The sequence below is a fragment of the Ciconia boyciana genome, chromosome 1 (assembly GCF_034638445.1).
Source record: "Ciconia boyciana chromosome 1, ASM3463844v1, whole genome shotgun sequence".
In the NCBI taxonomy this organism is placed as follows: domain Eukaryota; kingdom Metazoa; phylum Chordata; class Aves; order Ciconiiformes; family Ciconiidae; genus Ciconia; species Ciconia boyciana.
In genome coordinates this window covers 133,858,252-133,883,060 of record NC_132934.1, presented here as the reverse complement: position 1 = coordinate 133,883,060, position 24,809 = coordinate 133,858,252, and the positions used below count along the sequence as shown (strand labels likewise).

Sequence of the window (24,809 nt, the reverse complement as noted above, 5' to 3'; positions counted from 1 at the left end):
GTGAACACAATGACTGGAAAAGCTACTGCTAGTGAGGAAAGAGATCTTCAAGTTATTTCTAAATACTAGGGCAATTATGAAAATATCCTAGTGCCCAATGAAACACTGCCAAAATCCCACAACAAGCAAAATGCTAGGAATTAAAAGGAAATGGACAGAGAGTAAAAATTAAAAACATCATGATGCCTTTTTACAAATACCCAGCACACTAATCTTCAGAGCTATGTACAGTTTCAGGCTGTACATTAAACTATTAGGATTAGGAAAAAAATCAAAGAAGGGAGAGCAGAATGATCAATGGTATGGAATGGTTTCTGTATGAAGAAAGCTTCAATAAGTTAAGGTTTTTCAGACAGAAATGACTATACAGATGGGGTTTTTTTGCAAAAAAAGTTGTCCTGTAAGTCACCTTTATAGCCTCTGATCTCTTCCTCTAAATTACCCTCAGTGTTCTATTGCCTGTTTAGTTTTGCCTGATATTCTGCATCCTCAGTGATTCTCTTGTCAATTTGCTAATGTTACCACGCAATTTATCTCTCTGCTTACTCTACCAGGCTTCTTTAATTGCAGAAGCAGTCTTCTCACTTCCCTGTCTACACAGGCCTCTTACCTGTCTCCCTGTCCTGCAACACTAACCACTCCTCCACCTCTCTGAATCTCTCCGCAGGGCTACAAACCAGATTAAGACAGTTTAGCACATAATAAAACTAAATTTTTAAGCATGGGAATATAAATGTACATACTGAACAAACAGAACTGAGTTACAATCAAGTTATGGTGCAATTTCAGTTTTGTATCACATGTTCTAATTTGCTGCTCTCCACCCCATCCTGCTGTCATATATTTTCTCTTAACTCGGGGCTGAAGTTGGACATTCTTATTCATGAGAAGTATTCAACTCAAACACTTTCCTCTGAAACCAAGGGACAAGTTGTAAAATGAAGCAATATCACTTCTTCCAAAAAGCAGGATACATTTAAAAACTTTCTACTACTAAGTTATGAAAGGATTCTTTCTGTCTCTCCCTGCCCCATCCCCACTTCTCCACTCTCTCCTCTCTGTGTCAGAAAGAAGCTGCTGTTCCATAACTCGGCAACTTCAGTCACCAGAATTGTGTCTTGGATTTAGAAGCCCAGAGGTACTCTACGCTGCTGAGACACATTTGCTTGTTTCCGTGGGGGAACAACTACATCACCAAGCAGTAAGTCCTAAAGGATGCACTCAGGCTCTCTCCTTGTGTTGTATGCACAGCATCCTCCTTAGCTAAGGGATGTGAGACATTCTGAGATTAAAAATTCGTAAACTGCTAATAGCACCAGAAACACTCCCTTTGCATATCAGTCCTGTCCCCATCCACCACCCCCACAATTCTCTAGGCCTCTTTCCCTCCAAAGCTCAAGAATAATTTGTTGAGGTTTGCTTCATTTCATTCAAGTTTTCTCTGAATTTGTACTAATGGAGGGAGGTTACAAAAACAGCAATCAATCATCATTTGCAGAAAGCAGAATCTCTTTACAAATCTATCCTCCTTTTCCCTTCCCAAATTTATTTGACAAACATAAAAATTACTATTGCTCTCTCAGGAAGTCCCTGAGCCACAAGTTGGTGGAAGCAGTTGGGAGTATTTAGGGAGATTTATCACTATACATTTTCCTGTCTCCATACTCTTCCCAAGGTATCTGCTATTGACCACTGTCAAAGATAAGAATCTAGGCTAGAAAGAACTATGCCCTGAACCAGTATGACCATCCTTATGCTGTTTCTCTCCCCTAGCTCTCAAACATCATCCAGAAATCATATTCGTATCACAGCCTCTCACCTGGAATAACACTGCCTTATAGCAAAAAACAAATTATCTTTTCTTTCTTTAATTTCATGGCTTCACACTTCTTTCTTCCCCGTCAAATCCATTCTCTTATCCGAATCCTTCTCTCCACTGCAGTCCTATTAACTCCGTTATAAGGAGTCCTAGTTTTAAATACCTCTAAAACAAAAATTCTTCCTGCTTCACAGGCTGGTTTTACCAGCTTTAAAGTATTGGCATGGTTAAGGAGCCAGAAGTACACCCAGTGAACCAAATCTTTGTCCAACAAAGTTAACAGGAAAAGCATGGATTTCACTTGGACAAGAATTAGCTCGCTCTGTAATTAACAGCTGACATAATCTTTTTTTTCACCTTTTTGTTCACATCTTCCCCTGTATGGCTTGTTTCCATCTGTCTAGCTGGAGGAGACTATATACTATAGAAAACGATATGTCAATGAAAAGTAATTTGCTCAAGGGAATCCACCTTTGGTTTCCTTTATATTTCATGTTGACTTATTGATTTGATCTTCTGTTATTATTTCAAAGCCTCTGTAAGCAAACAGATTTCTTGAAGAGCAATGCACAGGGGAATAAATCAAACCATAACAAACAATTCTGAAAATGTTTCCCATAGAATAGTACATTCAAAAAGAGTAACCTGTTTTTCCACTTTATTCCTACGTGAATCTTGTTTATCTTCTGATTTCAGCCTTGAAGCAGCTACCAATAGTTTACTGCACATATTATGATTAAAAAAAACCCCTGATCTCACTCTCACATTGCAGAGGAAATGTCAGTGAGACAACTTAATCAGTTAGTATAAATACAACCATTCATAAAATAACTGGTCTTCATATACGATACTGTGTTCATTTATTACCATGTACAATATTTTTGCTTACAGTAATGATATGTAATTAATAATAAAATATGTATTTTGTATTTTCTTGCATAAAAATGGGACACTGTTAGTTAAGTATGCCTTAATGACTCCATAGCAGATGATCTGAACTGTACTAAATCTGCAGCAAAAAAGATTTTAAAAAAAATTCTTAATTATTGAAGAATACAACAACTAATTTGCATTAGAGTTATTACACTTGTGCTCTCACTTAAAACAAGAAACTAATTTGTGAGTTAAGACACATTTCACTAAGGATGCAATCTGATTGTAGAACCTTCAATATTTGAAACAGTGAATGAGGAAAATAAAACCCTAAACTGGGCTTTGAGACTGGAACTAAATTTGCAAGTCTCGAGTTAGGTATGACAATGAAAAAAACAGCTTCTTTTTTTCCCCCCTCATATACATTTCAGGTGCTTCATGCAAGCCACTCATATAAAATGAGGAACCCCACAATGTGTTTTTCACTAAATCTGAGTAATCGTGGAACAGAACACTTTAAATAACCCAGTGTTTTTCAATGGGAATAATTTTCTATGGCTACTATTATTCACAAGTACTAGTGATTTTCTACTTGCACCCTGTTACACCCTTCACTTGCTATATGCCTTTTTTTATTCTTGTATTGGAATATGTTGCTGGTTAAAACACAACATGCTGAGTTAAACAATAGTGACTGCAGCTGCCCTCATCTTTAATATAAGTGAAGACAGAGCTGCCTTGGAAAAAGACTGAAGTCTTCACGGCTCTGGCCTCATGCCAGCGCTGGGTTTGGGTTTGAAGTCTGCTCTGTTTTGAATAGAATTTGGCATACTCTTTGTCCTCTTTGCAAGCTTCCAGAACTTGGTAACTCCAGTCCTGGTAAATAAGGCCAATTGGAAAATACTCAGACATAAATGTACTGCAAATCATCAAAAACTTTGCTATGCAGCCCTAAATTAGTGAAGTAGATCCTAAGCAAACAGTCAGTTGACAAGCACACTCAGCATTTGTATTAATGATAAATATCTGTACTTTATCTATCTACTATACGTATACTACAGCAACAGGAAACAAAACAGTAAAGAACAAACTAGCATCCTTTTTTATTACTCTCTTAACCTGATTACAAACAAGTAAAATTCACAGAAATGGATTGCAAAACTTTCCTGTCCCATTGGCTTTATGATTTGTACTGCTCATGTGACCTGCTCAATGCTTTTAGCTAATTTGAGGCAATATAAAACACAGAATAGGAAATGGTTCATTTTGTTCTAAAATGATTAAATAAGAGATTTTCTATAAACTTTTTTTTTAAATGCAATATCACAGTTATTGCTTTCTACAAAAAACTTGGCAGAAAACAATAGTAGGTTTTTCCAAAAAAACTTGAAGATCTTCTTTCACTGTTTGGTTTGGGTTTTTTTTCCAGATGGATCAAAAATTTAAGTGTTGCTCATAATTAATCCACATGATACTTTAAAACATTGAAATATTGTGATTCCAAACAGAAAAAGCATTAATATATTCACATATAATACATTACAAATACATTATTAATAAAGCACATTAAATCACTTTATATGTCCATCTCCCTCAAGAATAATCTCGGGGGTTTTTTAATTAAAAAACAAAGGGAAGAAAAAAGCTGTAATACTAGAGAATCAGTTTTAACACCATGCCATACATGCAGGTAGTATTTCTACCTTCTTTTCATTAATAAAGACAACCATTGCACTAGATATTCAGACAAATTACTTATTGGAGGGGTTACTGGATATGTTCACATATTCGGATTCTGTAAGATATCAAATCCCAGGGTGAAAGCTTCCAAAAAAAGGATCATTGACCAGCTCCTCTGTGTGCAAATCTAGAAATTAATCAATAAAAGCACTTGGCAGACCTCAGCTATAAGAGCAGTACATGAAAGAGCTCATCTGGCAAGAGCCAGGTCCTAAGGCTAGCAATATTAACTTAAGTCAGTCCCATGAACTATAGCTATCACTCACACAGGAAAGCAGAGTGGAGAAAAGTAACAAACAGTGGCATGCAAGCCATGGCACAACACACAGGAACACTCTTTAAAACTGCAAAAACCTCAACATTTCAGAAAAAAACAGAAATTCAGGTCATCATTACAACATAAATTCAGGCCCCATATGTGTACTTGCCAATGTAAAATTAAACTGTGTGATCAAGGGGGGTTTTTTGTGTGTTTCTTGGTTTGGTTGGTTGGTTGGTTGTTTTTTTTGTTTAAAGGAAACATGACTACTGCTTATCTCATACAAGAGCTGCTTTTATGTGGGGTTCTGCCATGGACTTGCCCTCGCTATTGGTGTTGAGGCCCCTGCCTCAGGAGTTGGGATGCAGATAGATTAGAGGCTGGGAGCTGCAGGAGAAAGGACAACCATATACCTGAGGCAGCTGGAAGCCATGTGGCATGACTGTCTTCTAGGTTTATGCAGGCTCCTTCACCCAAAGACTTGCCACAGAAATGTGCAGTCCTCATTTTATAGGAGTGCTAGCTTGAGAGCCTGAAGGCTAATTAATAAAGGTGCATTTACATTTATTGCTGAAGACAATGGGATTTTTAAATAAGTTTCCTCATGCTTTACACTTCAAAAGAAAATAACACTGTAGACACCTCAAGCTAAGGACCTTTAATAAGTGGACCTCGTGTATCTGTGTGTTAGTTCTACATCTGTAAATGTAAGTAAACACCATTGTTCTATTTCTCCATGATAATGGTGATAAATTACTCAGGTATTGCAACAATAAACATGAAAGGACCCATAAGGAACTAATGATACTGCATGTATGGGGTGGAGGGCTGTCCCATATAATAAATGTGTATTTATTTATCATACAGCACTGTTAAATCTTTACCAAGAAGATCAACACAAAATATTGAAATACTGACCAGCTGACCTCCAGCTATTCCAGTGCACCACACCAGGCAAAGCTCTCGAGGAAAAATATCAGACAGCCTTCAATTAGACACACATTTAAAAGAGGAAATAAAATGGCAAACTTAATTCAGAAATTTCTTAGCTTTCAAGAATCTGGAGCTATGAGAACATCCTTTCATGGCAGCTCCCACACCTCATCTTCTCCTTACACTGTGCTTGCCTCCCAGGCAAGGTATACCCATGGACCGAAGCAAACAGCCATCTAGCCCTGGAACACCCAGCCCTCAATTACACAGCATCTTACTTCATACCAAAGCTGTGAATACAAATATTGAAAACACTCATGTTGCACATTTGGGCTGAACTTATACCTAAAGATGTGTTCCATCCTGTGCCTAAATTAAGATACAATCAGACCTAAACCTCAGCTGGGAGGCAACAAGGAACATCTTAAATCAACCCACATCTGTATAAAAGAGAGCACTCTCTGCTCTGCTTGTGTGTGGAGTCAAAATTAACTAGCTTAAAACACTGGTGGAGGAATGGCCTTTTGCTCCCTAAGACTTCTAAACAAGCAGCCAGCAGGGTGACCTATTTAGATAGTCCAGGCTTGGAAACAAGCAGAAGCCTGTCATTGCAAACATCCATTATTAGCCTCTATGTTACTGTGTAACATATTGTATGTAATAGATGTAAAATGCTCTCAATGGTCTGCTCTGAGATGGAAAGCAGGGGGGAAGACAGCGATCTAGGAGAGGGGCTCTACTTAAAAACCTGCTATGTGAATCAGGGCACCAGAAATTAGCATGAAAATGTCTGCCTCCCCTACAAACAGTAATAGTAAGTGCTTTAGTACATTTCTGCACAGTACTTTGCAGGCAGGCCCAGGCTTGCTTCGCTCATGATCCAAGCCAGGTCAGACCTAGGCTGGCTCTGAACCAGAAGACATGCAGCTAGGCTGGAACGGTGCTGAGTCTAAAGTAAAACATCCCTGTCCCTTCCCCTAGCACAACTTGTTAACTTGGACCCAGAACTGCACACAGCTGTGGTTCAGACTGGGCTTGTGTCCACCTGATGTACCAGCAAAGACCCGAGGCCCCCAGAAACAATCCTCTACCACTTGCCTGCCACATTGCTAGCTCTGTGCAGCACTAGAATAACACTGACTTGAAGTTAAGTGGAATTAATTGTCAACAGAACTCAGTTACAGAGTCCAAGAAGAAATAAATGAATTACTTTCTCTGTTGATTATGATCACAGTTCTGGCACACTTTCATAATGAAATTAAGCAAACATTAACTTCTGCAGGGTCAGATATTCTTACAGCTGCTAATTCTGTTTTGCTTACGATGTATGTTGTTCCTGGTAGGCTCAAATCAGTTGTACTGAGCAACATTAATACTGTTCTGTATGCTGAAATTAATAGAATATTAAGTGAAAACATTGTTCTGTATTTTTATAAATAGATTCTGATAGAACTCGCTAAAAAGAATTTGTTTTTAAAACAGAAAAAATAAGTGATTCAAAAATCCCATGGAAGTAAGATGCTAAAAGCAACACTTCAGGGGTCATTTTGAACTAAGTGGATTTGTTCTGAAAATTCTGTTCAAGCCTTAACATTTGACTTTTGTCCATCATTTTGTTTCAAGAAGGCAAAAACATCTGTAGAAGCTAAATTCTGCATTCTTACTGATGGAAAACTGGTCATTTATTTCTGAAAAAACTTTTCCATGGAAATGTTTAAATTGTTCCCAGAAGAACACAAGGAGAGTCATGCTGGTTCAGGCTAGTGATCGATTTAATGAAACCTGTTGATGGGGAAAGCAAGTTCATGAGCAATTCATTTTGTCTTGTCTTACAAGGGTACTATTGGCATTGCCAAAACAGAAGATTTAATGGCATGAGGTTCACATGCTGCTCGAAATAAAAAGAATTTGAAGACAAAGAGAGCAAAGGAGCTTGCCAATTTTATTATGTACATCTAAATGAAAAAGTTTTAAAAACTGATCAAATCAGGGTATTTTCCTAAGGACAAGGCACGACCCTAGCATTATTCTTACTGGCAAATTTAAACATCTTGAGTCAAATTCCTGAAATAATAAAAAGTTGGACAAACTTCTGAAAAATAGGGTCAAATTCTTCTTGTTGAAACCACTTCTCAAGACATCAGTATGAAATCTTAAGACGACTTGCATTTCAGAAGCTTTACAAGATCAAGCCTGCAATTTTTAGGAGTTGGGGGGGAAAAAGGTTGAAAAACATACCATTCAATAATAACAGTAATAACTATACAGCCAGGGACATAGTCTATAATTGACATAATTTAATGAAAGAAATGTCAAAATACTGGCTTCTACTTTAAAATACTGCCTCGTGTGGTACATGAAAAATTTTATAGCAAAAGTGCATTTTTTCCTTTCATTTTTAAGCAGCCTAATGAGAAAATTATCTTTCATTAGGTGTGATAAATACCAGAGCAAACTGCAAGTTATATAAATGGATTCTCTCTGTCTTCATATATTCAGATCAAAATTTTCTGAAAGATACACTTCAGCGAAACAAGTTAAGAGACTCAGTAGATGGTTAATCAGCTAAGATTTAATGGTCTATGATATCAGGAGTGGAGTATCAAGATACCCAGTGTTCGTTTCCAGTCTTAAAAAAAAATACATAAGCTGAATTATATGTAGGAACTATATTCATATATTTGGTATCAAGAGCTAAATATTAATAATTTATCCTTCTTCTTATTAAAAAGGCTTAATCATCATCTAAATTTGGGTTAAGGTTCCAAGCATGGGTCTAGTTATCTTTTTCTGTGAGGGATTTGGGCATTGTCTGGCACCCGATACATTTCTTCTCACAGAGGTAGTTCTCATTGTAATCAATTAACTTCTCAGAACTTACTGGTTTTTTGTTTTCTTTTTTAATAAAAAAGGCATTTTAAATAGGTTTAATTCCAGCCTTCAGAAAACATTACTATAGCGAGCTGTCATAAAAGCATGGACATTAGAATTATGCACAGTATCAGTCACACCTATGCTGAATACTCTATATACTCTGTATTACTCAGTACTACATTCTTTCAAAGATCACTTCAAGCTACTTGCCACTGCCTCACTCAGATGATCAGTCAGCCTGTTAACAAACCACTGGATCCTTTTCAAAAATCACTATTTTCTATGAACTTTCCTGTTGGCATGTACTGCATTCTTTGTTCCTATGTGTATGACCTTGCACATGGTTGCATGAGAATGGTATTTTTTTTGTAGAGAACACAGTCTATAAAATACCATGAGAAGACTGTTCTTTGACACAGAACTGACGCAGTGATATCCAATATTTTTCTGAGCGATGATTTTGCATTTACTCCCAAGTCTGATGAAACTGTCAAATGGCACCAGACTTATTACCACTTTCCCTAAAATGCCACAAGAACTGCTTTTCTAGATGTTTTATTAAGGTCTTAATCCCTTTGACATACGCCATCCTGACGCTGCCCAGTGCTAATTTTTAGATTGCAGGTCACAACTTCTAGTAGCATGTGAATTGCATCTAACCAGTTACTTGTATTATTACATGTGATTTTATTTGTATAAGATGTATTTTCTACAATATAATCTTAATATAAATTCTTTAGAAATGAAGTAACAACTACACATAGGCACTACAGAAATCTGTAGCTAACTAGAAGAGTTCAATAATATTTCTGTGCTTCCTAAGCTAGTAATGTGCCTGTAGGTCCAGATCACCTTCTAGCCTTTCAAGGAAGCAGTATCATGAATGTGTGTTCATGGATCAAGCAGTGCTTGTTACCCATTACTTTAATAACTCACCCATAACTCTGTTATGCTAAACTTTTCAAGATGTTCAGAATAATCAGTGACTCAGAATAAACAATCTCAGCCTGATCAAGAACCCATTGGTATCACGGGAGTCTTTCACAATTACTCAGGTGGCCTTTGGAACAGATCTCATCAGGTTGTTGACAAAATGATGGTTGTTGGAAAACAATGATTTTGAAAGTTACAAGCTGTCCTTGTGCACAGGAAGTGTGGGATTGAGGAAAGATGACTGTGTGTGCAGAAAGGGAAAAGAATTTGATATTATCTGCACTACAAATTTATATATAAGCCCATATGGAACAGCAGTAAAATGAAACAACCTCAATCAATCATCCTTACCGATTCAATGCAAAAGCATAATGAAATTTAATGTTATGTTGATCAGCCAGGTCACAAGTAGGAAGCATTTCTAGTGTTTCTACCAGCTTCACCATAGCATCATAGTCCTGGTATGAATTAGAAAAAAAAAAAAAAAAGAAAATAAAAGAAACTGAAAGCAGAGGAAAGCATCACTAAACTAAAACGTATCATGACTGCTAGACAGTAACTCAGGTGACTGTTCCTAGAAGAGTTAGTGAAATAGCCACAAACTCTGTGTAAGGAATTAAACACGGATTTTGTCTATCCATGTCAGTACTTGCCTCTTCCTCACCTCAGTGCCACTGCCCAAATTACTAAATCCCTCTGGCCAGTTTGATCAATTACACTCCCAGCACCAGGAAGAAGAGGTGATGAGTCTGGCTCTTTCGGGCCTTATTAAGGACTTCTGATGAATGACACTTCATCAGGCCATTGCAGACTCCAGCACAGCTCATTCTGCAGTATGTCAGCCATTTGTGCATTCATTTTGGTTTCTCAGGGGTAACCCACATATACATTGCTGAAGAGGCCAGTTTACTGACATCACAAATGGCCTCACATAACTTAATTTGTTTGTTCAAAACATGTTTCGAGGTGATTACATTTCTCAAGGGAGAAGACCTTTCAAAAGAATGCAAATGATCAGCAGAGGCAATCAAAATGAAGTTGGATAAAGTGCTGCAGGAAAATATGCATCTCAGAATGGAAAGTTGGGTAATGCAGGATGATGTGGTCACCCGCTGCTCTCACAACCCATTTATACTTATGAAATAACCAACTTAGCTCCTGATGGAAAAAAATGTCCATGGAATGGTTGGAAGTATATTTTAAAAGGGATGTCAAACACACAGACTGTCAGTTTGGAAATACAGTACACAGGCTGTGTTTTAGCAAAGCAGAAATTATTTAAAAAATAAAAACAAGAAAAAAGGTGCACTTACATTTTAAAAACAAATTAATGTTTCTTTGAACAATAGCTCTCAACTTGGGCACCTCTGGCCAATACAATGGTCACAACAAATGCATTTTCTTCATTTCTAAATATATCTGACTTGGGGGCAAGGGAGGAAAGGGAGGAAAGGGAAAAGCAAACATCTTGCTTTGGTAGGGAATTTTTTATTTTCTTTTCTTTCTTTTTTTTTTTAAGGAGGTTAAAAATTACTAAAAACAAAGGAGGAGACCTCAGGAAGTCACCTATTCTGTCTCTCTTGTTCACAAGCAAAATGAATAAGAGTCTAAAGCCCCTTAAGTTGCCCAACAGACAAGTCAAACTGTTAATGTAACAATTTAGTGTCAGCTTTGAATAACTGTTTAACAAACAAGTATAGAAGAACAAACAAGAGCCAAAATCCCATGGTAAAATAATCTTCCTTAGTCTTTAGGAACATACCTGAATATCTCTGTAAGAAAGAAGCAGGTTTATGACAATGTCAGAAGTCAACACTTCAGTATTATCCATACGAAGCTTAATCCTGGCCAGCTCCTTAGCCAGTTGATCTCCTTGATACTTCTCTCTAGCTTTTCTAATATCATTTAGCAGTGTTTCTTTATAGTAGGCACTAAAGAAATAAAAGATAGACATATGGGAAGAAGACTGTTAGATATTTCTTATGAAACATGGTTATATTTCTAATAAAAAGCATAATTTCTAATAAAAGTACCATTTCCTCAGAGTGAGGTGCACAGCAAATGTTTCCACATTTTTCATTAACTCATTATAAATATTCCACCTTGCCCCACCTCAGACTGTGGGGCTCTGTATCAATACGTTTATAACCAGAACTGCGAGATAATTTTATCAACACAGTAAAACTGGGGCATTTCTTTGCCTCATTACTGACCATGACAGATGTGGTACATCGTATCTATATCCCAAAGAAGGCAGCAATTGGGATAATAAAGTGACACAGAGAGAAAAGACCAGTGTGATGTAAAGAAGACGTACATGATTTTATCACAAAAGGAAGAAAGGGCTTTCAAACAAAGAAACAAACAAAAAAACAAAGCCACCAAAAGCTGATTTAGTTGCAATCTGTTTGATGAACATAATACATAATGTGGGCAGGATCTATGTAAAAGCCCCTAGTAAGTGTATCTCATTTACACTAACATCAGTGCACAGTACAACACCAGAGCTTTTATAGAATACAAAATCATATATACATTATCAGTATGACAGTTATAAATGACCTGGACAGGCTACTTAGAGGTAACTTCATCTGGAGCAGCTTATGAAGTCTATAGTTTGGAAGTTAGCAGATGTCACCTGACAGATACTCAAGTGCATCCAATGCCTTTTTTGTTTACAAATGAGTATTCAACTTTGCTTAGCATAAGCCCTACACATAGCAAAGAAAACTAAGTTCTCTGTCTAATACACGTTATATCTCACATATAACATGTAAGATACATTTATAATGCAAAGCAGCAAGGTCACAGTAAGCACTATTGGAGAGCTTTTAATAGTTGTTTTACTGTCAGTGGAGGTTAGGCCAAATTCACCATGGGTTTCCAATCTCAGGTTTCTATCCAGCATTGCCTTCTACCAGGCTAATGATAATGTCCTTCTTGTCCTTCTTGTGCAAGAATGCACAAGATTGTGCAAGATGTCCTTCTTGTGCAAACCAAACCAAAGGGGGATACTGGGTAATGTTTTTCAAAAGTATCTAAATGACTTAAGAATGTGAGTGTCACTTTCAAGAATGATGCAACACTTAACCTCTTCAAACTTATTCAAGCTTTTGGCAGGAATGAGGGATCATCTAGCTACATCTTCCTCTTCACAGGGACCTACCACAACAGTATCTAATTCTGCAGCTGTACAAAAGCCTCTTTCAGGCACTTCAGCCTGAAAATGGGAGAGAGAAAAGAGGCTTTACTGTAGGACTTCACAACACAATTATCAAACCAAAATCACCCACAACCCTGGTCATAAATGTCAGAGACAAAGTATACAGGTAGCTTTCGACAGCTGGTGCCCAGAGCACCATTTCACAATGACACAAACACTAAGCGGTACCAAAATTTACTACTACCAGGACCAGCTGTGCTACTAGTTTCATGAGTCTGCACTGCTGAGCACAGCTCTCCTGTATGCTGACCAACTTTACTGAGTTTCTGCCCCTCCTCTTGTCCCTTTCCTCAAAGTGGGCCTGTGTTGCCTGCATGTAGCCTCCTCTCTAGCACTGTTTTGGAGACTCAGGAGGAAGCCTGTGCTTCTTCAGGCCAGCAATATCCCAGTCATTGCCCAGCAAGGTGCCAGAGAATAGCAGACCTGCCATGGATGGAGGTGTAAGGGACAAGGTGTGTGTGGGCAGGGTCATCTATGGGATCTTAAGAGTGGGATCAGGTGAGAAAAAAGAGTTTTTTAGGTGAGCCTTTCACTTGGGTGGCAATGGGGAAAGAGAAAGAAATCCGAGGGCCCTCAGCGCTACCTCATGCTTCAGATACTACGAAAAAGAAAACCTAGAAGCTCAGTCTCTCCCAGTGTTTTTCAGAATACAAACAAAACCAGACTAGCTGCAGACTACAGGGTGAGCAATCAAGAACGAGAAACTTCCACCTCTCCAGTCCTCAAAACTCCAACAGTCCCTTGTAGAAGTGGTTGAACAGTATCGTGTTTATTATGTGATATCAGAAGGCTAATATTTAAAAAACCCAACCAACCAAACAAAAAAAGCCCCAAAAACCTCCAAAACAAAACAAAAAACCAAAACATGGAAGTTACATTTGATTGCCCATTGCTGCCATATATATACACTTATTTGGTGACAGAAAAGGACAGTCTTTGGCTTTGAGCTCTACGAAGAGGCTGTGATCTTATCTCCTATTACAACCTTATGCACTGTAATTTATACTTAAGAACTTTACCTTACCCATGGACTGCCTCTGCTTACTGATATTTCAGAAAGTAATCATAAATCAACTTCTAGCATAACATGGTTAGTTAATTGCAACAGCTGCAGGACATCAATACAGAAAGCAGTAAAGTTAGTAGCTTCTTTTAACACTATATTAAGTACAGTGAAAAATAAAAAATAAAAAAACAATACTACCAGAGATTCTGCATCTTTTTTCATATCATTAAAAAGGGACTATCAAAGGTTCTGTAGGTGTATGTGTTGTAAAATTACCATGACGTAACATGAACATCCTTGAGAAGGCTCATAAACTTGTCCACCAGTGGGACACAAAGTGGCCCCAGGATATTGTCCCAGCTGGGTTGCATATACTCAGAAGCTCTTCGCTGGGCATCACTTTCACAGCAAAAGTAGTCAGCACAAGGTGTGACGATGTATGGAATAAAATAATAATTGCCACTGGAAGCCTAAAAGATAAACAGGCACAGTTTAGAAAACAAATGGAAGTGGCAATATGTTTGTGTATACACAGAATCTTTTACTGTCAGAAAAAACATCTAGATTAGAGCCGGTGCACTATGAAGCTTTAGTGCACTGTTTAACACAAGATTTGCAAGCATTAAATTCAAGGAATTTTCTGTGGAAGAGTTACAAATATTAACAAGGGTGATGAATAAGGGTCCAGATCTGTTAAGCAACAATACAATGAAACTGTTCAATTATTTTATGTGATGCACGGACCCTAATAGGGTCTGACAGTTACAAGCTAACCTTCTGCTCCCAGATTTTTGGGGTCAGAGATGTACTTGCATCCTCTAGGTTAACTCTGTGCTAAGAAGGATATGATGCAGAGCTCCCCACAAAGACAAGAGAGAAATACAGAAACACAGGCATTGAAAGGACTTTATGGAGATTTTAATCCAGAGGAGCCTACAAAACATCTGCTGCATGCTGCCATCAAACACCAAACCAACCAACCTTTGAAATGTTTTGTAATATATGTAAGACTTTTAACACAAAATTCTAGAAGTGAAAACCAGAAATCCTTAATATGCCACATCAGTGTAAACATGATGAAGGTGCTGAAAGGGGAGAGGAAACAGGAAATGCCCTTCAGAGCCCAAAACCAGTGAGTTCAGAGTCTTCCACTCCTGAGCAAGACCCCAAAAACCAGACAACTGCAAAGTTTTCCACAGCTACTGGAAGTGCTAATGTCCCATTTTGAGCTACGACAATTCTCTGCCATTTAAAAGAAAAGTAAACTTTGCATTACAGAGTAACTAGATAGGAGCACTGAAGCATGAGTCAGTACGATACACCTAACACAATCAACTACCACTAAATACCCTTCAACTGCTACCTTGGGGATATCAAGGCATCAAACACGTACAGCAAAATCATACCTTTCATTTTTTCATATCATCTAAGCCTGCAGTAAAGCCATAGCCATTTAAAGTCACCTTGAACAATGGGAGAATGCTGAGATGATGGAAAGAATGGATATGAAGATGGCACATTTTTATATGCATTAATAAACTAGACAAGAGAAATAAACTGTTCACAGGAAGTAACAATGTAGGGCATGCCATTACTAAAAATACAGATGGAAAAAAACCTGTATCAGTACATGCTGTTGCTGATCTGAGTCTGTAAGGATTTAGAATTTTAAATTATTTCTAACAGATAAAGATCAAGCCACATTCCTTCCTCATAAACCCTACAGTACAGTATCTCTGTTGCAACAATATAATTATCTGTTGCAATGTTATCTTTACTTCCTATTAAAGAAATTGGAAACATTGCAACCCAAACCACCAGTATGTTAAAACAATTCAGTCTCAGGTTTATTCAAATAAATACTGAGTTCAGGGCAACACAAAAGCTGCTTGTATATTCTTAACTCTATTCTTAAACCTGTAACAGTGAATTAGCTCTTCCTGCAATGGGAGGCGGGGGGGAAAAAATCCAATTTGAAAGTATGATGTATCTTGTGACACAAAGAGCTGCAGTTATCTACTGAAAAAGCAAAGCAATTTTCAGAAAAAAATTAAATGACACGCATGAAACACTGTATTAATCTTATTCAGCCAACATCTCATCTATTTGACTTAGATTTCTTGCCTCTTTTTGGACAGTGAAATCTATGCAATTAAAAACACATTTTTATCCATGACAGACACATTTTTGTGTGCAGAAGTCAGGAACCCTGCACATATTTGAGCATGTGACCTTGACTGAAAAGCAACCAGCTCCGATTTTCTAGCTTCTTCTGTCCAACATTTACATATAATAAATTATAAAGCCTCTTCATATAGAGTGTGTGGCCTTTCTAAGAGAGTTTCTCTTATCTTCATTATGTAAAATACCAGTTCTGCCCATCTGCTTTTCTTATGCTATCAAGGGTTAGAGATGGCTGAAAATATCATCCTTGCTGCTTCTGATCATCTACTCAGGATGCTGGTCTCTGACACCAAAAGCTAATCATTGTGAAAATATACTATCCTGTTGTACACCAACTATTGCTTTTTAAGATAATGAGTAAATGGCACAGGTTTGTATGAAGTAGCATATATAGCAATTCTAGCTGCAAGTATATATAATCTATAAATTATGACTTATTTAAGTATAAAAGAGTTATAACTTCATAGCTTATAAAGACTGTATGCTGAGTTGGTTTATTTCAGGATTAGTAGTTAAGCTACTTTTATTGTCTTATTTTGAGAAATTTTTAAGTTAAAAATTACAAAAAAAACCCAAGCAGACTGGGGGAAAAAAAAAAGTTCTCCATAGCTCATCTTCCAGCAAATAACATACGCCCAGTATGCTAGCAGTGAAACTTTTGTATTCAATCACAACACTTCAAAATCTACCACAAAAAGAGCCAAAAGTTTAGGAACATAAAAAAACCACAGGAAATAACTGCAAGTAAGTTGAGAGAGGGACCTGTTCTTCAGGGGAAAATGTTTAAAGGAATTAAGCCCAGAGCCGTGCCTTTGCTGAATGAGTTAGGCCCACGTAGGCCATTTTTAGGCTCTAGGCAAGACAGGCCAAATGTAGAGTGCTTTTTGTCTTAAAATACTCCTCTAAACATTTTGCTAATGCTATTAAAAGTAAATTTTTGACCTTAATAACATAAACAATTTTTTTAATTGTACTGCTACAGTTATTCTGGTGCAACTGTCACGTTGTGACAGAGATGACACACTAGAATTAAAGGGGTTTTTTTTTCAAATAAATAATGTTGAGTAAAATCTCTGCATTTTTAGAGAGGGAATTAGCATAATTAGCATAAATAATAGCACAATTATTTTACTTGAGCCATGCAGTTCATTTTGCCACTTACTCAAGCACCAAGAATATTAGGAGTGCTTACCCTACCTTACAAAGCAGTTAGAAGGAAAACACATAGGATAACAGAAAATGAACTGCATTCACTCAAAGAAGTCACAAACTTTTGAGTATTCAGGGAGTTTAATCCACTGTTGTCTTAAGAATTAAGGTTTTCACAGTAGTTTTCTGTGACATCACATTCCGATCCATCTTGCGATACAGGCAACTAAGACATTATAAACTTTTAAAAAACACTTCCTCTTCTGAAGTTGAATATATGCAGTATTTTTATGTAAAGACCGTGAAGAGAGATTATCACAATCCAAACATTATAAATTCTCGGGATCTAGCTTGCAAGGAATGAGTACTCCAAGATTACAATCACTTCAAAGGAAAGGCCCAGCCAAGCACTATTCTTAAAGTATCCTTATACATTTTTAAATGCCTAGAAAAACAGTAATAAAATGGCATATCTATTCAACAGAAAGCAGATTTAAAGTGATACATACTTTGCCTATCAGATTACCACTGTGGTATTCAGGAGGTACTTGAACCCGAAGAAAAGCTTTGTGGTTGGCAACCTACTCCAAATTGGAATAAAACAACAAAGAGGAAAACACCACCACAAAACAGCATAAGAATCAAAAAGACAGACACAACACATGAATAGAGAAATTATTAAAGAAAGAAACAATAGAAAATGAATATAGATGCTTATAGCAAGTCCATATATGGAATATATGGAGTGCAATGCTTTGTCACCCAGAATGTAAGATTTCTGTGTCTACATGATTTGTCTATACATCTCCTTGTGTCATCATTAAGATGCTTTCAAGTCTTACTTTTATGAACCTATCAGATTCATTACCCGATTAGTTAAGCATAATCCAACCACTACAAATATGCATCCCTTGAGATAGTAACATTTCCATAAAAACTAACGTTCATAAATAAATTTTAAAAGCCTTAGTTTTCATTATATCGGTAGTAACAGTGGCATATTTCATTATTAGAAACATTAAAAGTAATATTTATTGGGTTACCCATTGCCTTTGTACTATTCTCCCCCCAAATGGAAAAATGATTGTCTGTATTTAAGATGTTCCTACTCCTCTTTCATTCTGTGCCCTTTTGCAAACTCTAATACTCCTGCTGCCTCAGGCTTTTTTAGAAATACATCATTAAATGACCATATCATACAAACTTTTATATATTGTAAAAATCATCAGAAAATAAAAAATAGAAAGCTATTCTGCAATACTACTTCTTCAGATTATTAAATTCATATAATGTAATCATACTTTAGAGTCTTGGCTCTCATTTCAATCCATTGGGGCTACTAAATTGGACAATATGAGTCCAAGTGCCAAAATCTTTCTATTTAGTTTTCTTAAATGTTCATTGCCTTGAAACAGTAGATACATTCTAATTTATACAGCTACTGAAACTCTGAAGAGACTTTCTGCCAATTACAATAAAAAGTGATTTTTCAACATAAAAATTCCTTGTGGCAAGGATAAATTGCAATCCTGTTCCCTTTAGATCATTTTTGCTAATGACTCCTCCGTGGCCCAGACATTATTCTCCACTTACTATAAGAGCTGCTACAGGATTTAATGAAAAAAAAACCATTTAAATCTCTGAAAATACTTCATCAGGCCCACAGGCCTAAGTATGCCATAATAAACCTTTTGGTTTAATAGCCAGCTTACTTTCCTTTAAATTCCTTCTCTGAAAGCAATTAACAGGGTTATTCAAATTTCTTCAGGCATACCATCAACTAAAGAAAAATCAACTATTAAGTCTTTGTCCTTATATTCTGTACTTGCCATAATGATTTTTCCAGAATAGGAAGTTCTAGTTTGTATTTTTAATGCCACATTCAAATGAACTGAATGGATCAAAGTATGTATCTCAAACTATGTGCAACCAATGCTAGAACTATTGCCAGAAGGACTGGACATTTTGCTTCCTGACTCCAGCAGTTTTTAAAAAGCTCCTTGTGCACTCTTTTCTTCACTCAATCTTGGACTTTTTTTCTGCACCATTCCTTAAAATTATGTAGACGGAGAGGAAATTTCCCTACTGGGGGGGAGAATCAAGGATAGTGACAAAATGTTGCATCAAAATAGAACAACTTTCCCATGGATTTTGTCTATTACATTGGTTTGGGGAAGATTATTTTTTAAGCATTTTTTGCTTTTGAAAATGCTTGAAATTTCATTTCTCCATCTGACATCTAAAGAAACTCCAAAGCACAAGCCCATTTTCCATAGATTTATTTTCCTGTACTCTACAGTCCAGTAGCATCCACTGTGCTCTCAAAACTTTGATTTTTCCATGACACAGGAAACAAACTGTTCTGCAAGACTGCATAATTGCAATTTATTTTATGGATGATAATTTTGACAGAAACTAGGAAGCTGTGCATACACCCTCAGTAAAATTAGCAGAAAATAGTCCTCAAAGCTCTGAGGAGCTCTTCAGAAGGAAACCTAACTGATGGGACACAGAATCTGGACCTTGAATTTCATGCCAGGACAATTCTTTCTTGGGAACTGAACTTCAATAGCCTATAATTCTTTCCTTTTGTATCCAAGTATGCAATAGATTATAAATACAGAATTTTAATTTCTTGTTTGGGGGGTCAAGTAGAACTGAATCACATGCCCCATCTTATCTTATCCCTGAAAACTTCATTCCTGGATGGTGGAGGGAAGGAAAGAAGTTCTCCTACTCTTACATTCTTTTTTCAGACAGTAAGCTATTAAATCTCTCAGACTCATACCACTGCAGCATGCTGCTGTATAATTTTCACTGTTAGATCAGCTGTACTCAGGCCAAATCTCAAATGAATTGCTGACCTTTTTTCTATGCATTGTTTTCAGCTTTATGTCCAGTTTCCTTGCTTTTGCCTCCTCCTTGATGCTGAATTAGAATAATGTTTTCTTTACAAGGAAAACATCAATTTTCTTCAAGACTTGCTTGTAATAAAAAAAAAAAATCACCCCAGACAACACACTAGACATTCACCTTCTCTGCATCTTTAACATGGCTCCACATCTGTTCTGTACTATGATGTTTTGCACCTTTGTACATGACTTGAGATTTGCAGGATAAATAGCAAAGGTGAGGGCAGGGAAACCTCACAGAAAGCTCTGAGCTACAGCAGCCAGTACAGAAAGTTTCGCTTGTGCTGCTGGAAAAAATGGTGTGCTGTGCCTGGCAGCAATCTCAGTTGTCCCCCTTCCCTTATACACAGTGCAGATGCATGGACACAGAGCTTATAAGACACAGAGAGGATGTCTCTTCATAAAACCAGCAATGGTATTCCTGTGGCTACCTCTGGGTTGGAGGAAGGCTTAGCAGATCAAGTATCTATCCTCTTTCCAACATGTCTCCAGACCCTCATGAAGAGTGCATTCAAGCTCTTTCTGCTATTCCACAGCTATGGCAGAGGCATACCCACACTGTTCAATCAGGAAAAGTGAAAGGAAAACACAAAACCCTAGTACAGGGGTATTAACTATTGTATCTATATTCAGCATTTAAACTGAAATGGTTATGTAACTATGTACTTGATTGGACACAGTAAATTCACACCAATTCTGTACCTACTTAACTAGCACAGCAACCCTCATTAGCAATTAACTGCAAACAAGACATTGCCCGTACGGTTGTAAAATATTTAACCAAGCAACAAAGCAGTGGCACCCCAGTGACAACCACACTGGGGCAGCGGCAAACTGCAAGCCTCTCATGACAACTCATTTGGATCTGAAAGGAGGGGAAAGCAATTGTCTATTTGAAGTCAACTCCAACTTAGAAAAACATGAAGTTTTAACCTATTAACTATTTAGCTTGCTAATTAGTTTATTGTAATTTCTGATTAAAAAACTGATAAAAGAATGCAATATGGGAGCACATTTATCTAATCAAAGAGAATATGAACAACTTCAAATAACACAAAAGGGTCAAGAATCCATACTTGGCATTTAATTTATTTTTTCCTCACTGTGTTTTACTCACAATTGTTTTCTTAATTTAAGCACTTGAAGAAGGTGGGTTAGACAATCCCTCCTTCTTAAAGGAGGGATCAGAATCCTAGTTTTAGGATGCCTCTCTGCCCCTTTTGCTAGCCACATGGTGTTTACAGGTCTAATACCAGGCCCTGCTGTAGAAACCATGTCACCAGATCCATCTTTTCTTCTCTTCCATGTGAAGGTAAATACCTCCCTTGGTGGGAGAAAGAATCTGCCAAAAGAAAATATTTCAGGCTGCTAATCTGATCGCACTAGGCTGAACTTGCCACTGTCCTGTTTGCCTTTACTCCATTTCTGGAACTACCACCAAATGACTCGGTCACAATTCCCCTGCTTGCTCTGGAGGGGAAAACACATGCTTGTGACATTTTGATCATCCACCAGTTGATGGATAGTAGGATTCACAAGCAAATCTGCCTCATTCTGAGGCCCCCCTTCACAGACCAGTAAATGCAGTTCACGCCCCACAGGTGAAACTAGTTCAAAGATCACCAAGACAGACAGGAAAATAACCTGGATTTACTCATGCGCTCAACCTGATCTATCTTTAGCCTACATGCAGCTCTGCGGCCAAGTATAAACAGCAGCTCAATATAAACTGCTGTGACTAATGCATTATTTTTTCTAGTTCTCTTTTAAATTATTAGCGAACTCTAAGAACATTTTATTACTTTAGTCCTGCTCAATATTCTTCAGAAGAAAATAAAAGCATATGGTGAATAGGGGGAAACAGAAAGGAATAAATGGAAATTTAAGATTTTTGCAAATTCAATTGTCCTCAAAATAACAGTGTAGAGTGTTTAATGAAAATAACCACTGACATGATGTGAAGTATGACAAAATATATAACTGTCTAAGATATCATGGCATACTGCAATAAGCCTAAAATAACCACTAAATTTTATCTGGGTTCAGGCTTATTTACTTGTTTGGTTTTACCTGCATTAAGGGTAAGAATATTTTTACTTTGGGAAATAAGCTTTTGCATTCCTAGGTAAAAATCTGTGAATTTGTGAGGAAGAGGATGGGTATGCAGAAGCCAAAGCTGTTTGAGATACAAGAGCAACCCTTATTAAGATAGTATACACACATATATATTTGCATAAGTGGGTGAAAGTGGTAGAGGGAGAAAGAGACTTTGAATTTCTGAGTTTAAATTTTGATCTACCAACCTACATATATAACATACATCTACTGGCACTTTTCTAGAACTTAAAAAGGAACTTCTAAAGAAAAGTAATTTTTTAATCTAGCTTTACTTTGGAAAGGAAGTCAACAAGATTTCCACTAGTTTGAATTGTATATAGGCAAAACAGACTTCCTTCAATCATATAGAGCATATATATGCTTGGAAGCTTTGTTATTAGAGTTGCTTCAAATGTAGTATCCTCATTTGGTGTTTTAAAATGAATGTGGATTTAATACTTACTGTGTTTTTCTGAGATACCATATCCTGAAAAGAAAAAAAAAAGAGAATAAAAATGTTTATTCATTTTTACTGGGAATTACTACGTTCAATAAAAATAATTGCTATACATATATATACACACAGATGTGTTCTTCACAGCATAATCCAGATTTCCTGCCGCAGCAAATTCCAAGTAAAGGGACAGACCAACATCAAGAAAAGTCTTAGTAGTTCAGGTTAGGAAAAAATGAACCATTCAAAGAAGAAACCTATTTAAAGAAGTGCTCAGAAGATGAAGAAAGTTGTACTTGCCAGTAATTGGAGTTTCTCAGGCTGAGCACTCCACATACCCACTCACACTCTGGGCATTTGTGAGACAAAAGCATTCAAAGCTGGAGATTTTTTTTTCTCTGAAAGAGTATCCTTAAGATACTTAGGTCCCTTTCCTACCCGGATGGGCACAGACCAACACACTCCTCCTACACCCTAATCCTTCTCACCTCAAAATCTAAAGAGAGATATTGAAACTATGAAGCAGATGATAAACTAATGGGCATGTAAACCAGATCTCAAAGATTTTCAGCTGCTGGTAAGTAACCTCCTCCTCCTTCTAGTGTGGTGGCTTACATGTCCAATGAACACTGCTTGGTGAAACTAAAGAGATCTCCAGGTAAGGCACGCTAAAAATGTTAGATATAGACTTGTTTCTAAGCAAGGTTATTGATATAATTTAATTGTATGTGCTCTGACAACCTAAGATTATTCTGCTTGAGTAACTTCACATCTGACAGCCTGAAATCCACTTGGACAACCACTGCACAGAAATGATCATGCCCATGCACCATTTTCCTCAACAACAGACAAAATACCAGGGGCCATCTAAGAGGTTTAGCTCTGCAAATATGACCCTCTTGAAATCCAGATTACATATTCTTTTATATGCTTGGAACTAGGTTGTTTTGGAAAGAATATTGGTGAAACTGAAGAGACAACTCCTGGGAGAATTTCAGGATGGGTCCTAAGAAATAAGCTATATAAAGTCAGGCTGCCTGAACTTCACAGATCTTCCCAGTAGAAGTAATCGCAGTCATAAATACTGCCTTTATAACACTTAGGCTAGCCATTCCTAGCAGGCATGCACAGCAACGTAGATCCAAGTAAAGTAATAAATTCCTGAAGGGAAGGGGAAAAAAGCCTGACCAAATTGGTCATAAACCTGAGAATAAAGAAACATGAGCAGATGGTCAAAAATACATATTAAGGTACCAAAACCTAAACAGAATTACTGAATAACTTAAACTCCTTAAGCCAAATAAAATATCTCAGAACAAAAGCAATGGAAGGCTTAAACATCTAAAATATCACATATCTGAAAATTAATGTGTCTACCTAGCTAAGCAAGTATCTCCAGTAGAGCTTTATCTACTGCAGACAAAGATCTTTCTCAGCAGGGAGAAATGAACTCTTCTGAGAATTATCCAGCACCTACACCATGAAATGTGTCATGAACTGTTCTTCACTGAAAGAACCCAAGAACAATCCCTGTCTACCTTCTGAAGTATTCCTAAGAAAGGTGTATTAGCATATTTGAATAGTATCCAACACTGAACTGGGGCTCAATTGCAGAAGAGGTATCAAGGACATCAGGGTAGGACTGAACCATGTCCCAGTGCCCTGCTTAAACTACTCTACCACTTGATCCAGAGGATCTCTTCTACTTGGTTACAGCAACTTCTGTAAATCAAGCCTTCTGATCCCATAGTAAGATATGCTAGGGGCCTACGTAGGCCAAGGAGGTTATGCAAACAACTGGGAGATGAAGAGATCAGTGACGCTGACAGAGTTCCTAGCAGAAGAGAGATGAAGGCAGATAATAGCTTTTCTAGCCTTAAGTGACCCAGTCATGCTCCAATGTTCCCAGGTCCTCAGACTTGTCCTTGAGGTTTACGTGCTTAGATAAAAAGCCCCAGAACTGACAGTGCAAAGACTTGCAAGTTCTGGCAACAATCAATCTGAAGATCCAACCCATGGATGGACATAACCCTGGAGGTCATTCAGCACTCCAGTTATGGAGCAGGTGCTTGCATATGTGCTTGGCACAAAGTGCAGAAATTAAAGCCATCCACAGAGGTCCTCACTGGGCCGAGACAAATAGAAGGGGACTAGCCTGTACTTCCCAAACTTTTGGCACACCCTTGGGTGTGCCAGTTTGCCAAGTTACCAAGTTGATCAGAACATCTGAGTGACAGCATAAAAGAAAGGCAAACATGTGTTAATGAAAAATGAAAGTGAAAGATCTCTTTGCAGTCAGGTATATTACCAATGCAGGATGAGAAGTTGTATGCCTGCCCACCCCAACTAGCTA

The 24,809-nt window shown here is 37.4% G+C and overlaps 1 protein-coding gene across 1 annotated transcript in view; it reads right to left on the bottom strand.

Moving 5' to 3' along the window:
* MAP3K15 (mitogen-activated protein kinase kinase kinase 15) overlaps window positions 1-24,809 on the bottom strand; it is a 92,442-nt gene that overhangs the window by 39,801 nt on the left and 27,832 nt on the right. Inside the window, exons 3-6 of the mRNA XM_072852608.1 lie at window positions 22,466-22,489; window positions 13,937-14,130; window positions 11,194-11,362; window positions 9,783-9,889 (exon numbers count right to left, since the gene is read on the bottom strand). Of these exons, the coding sequence (XP_072708709.1) occupies window positions 9,783-9,889; window positions 11,194-11,362; window positions 13,937-14,130; window positions 22,466-22,489 (494 nt within the window). The remainder of the gene's footprint in view (window positions 1-9,782; window positions 9,890-11,193; window positions 11,363-13,936; window positions 14,131-22,465; window positions 22,490-24,809) is intronic.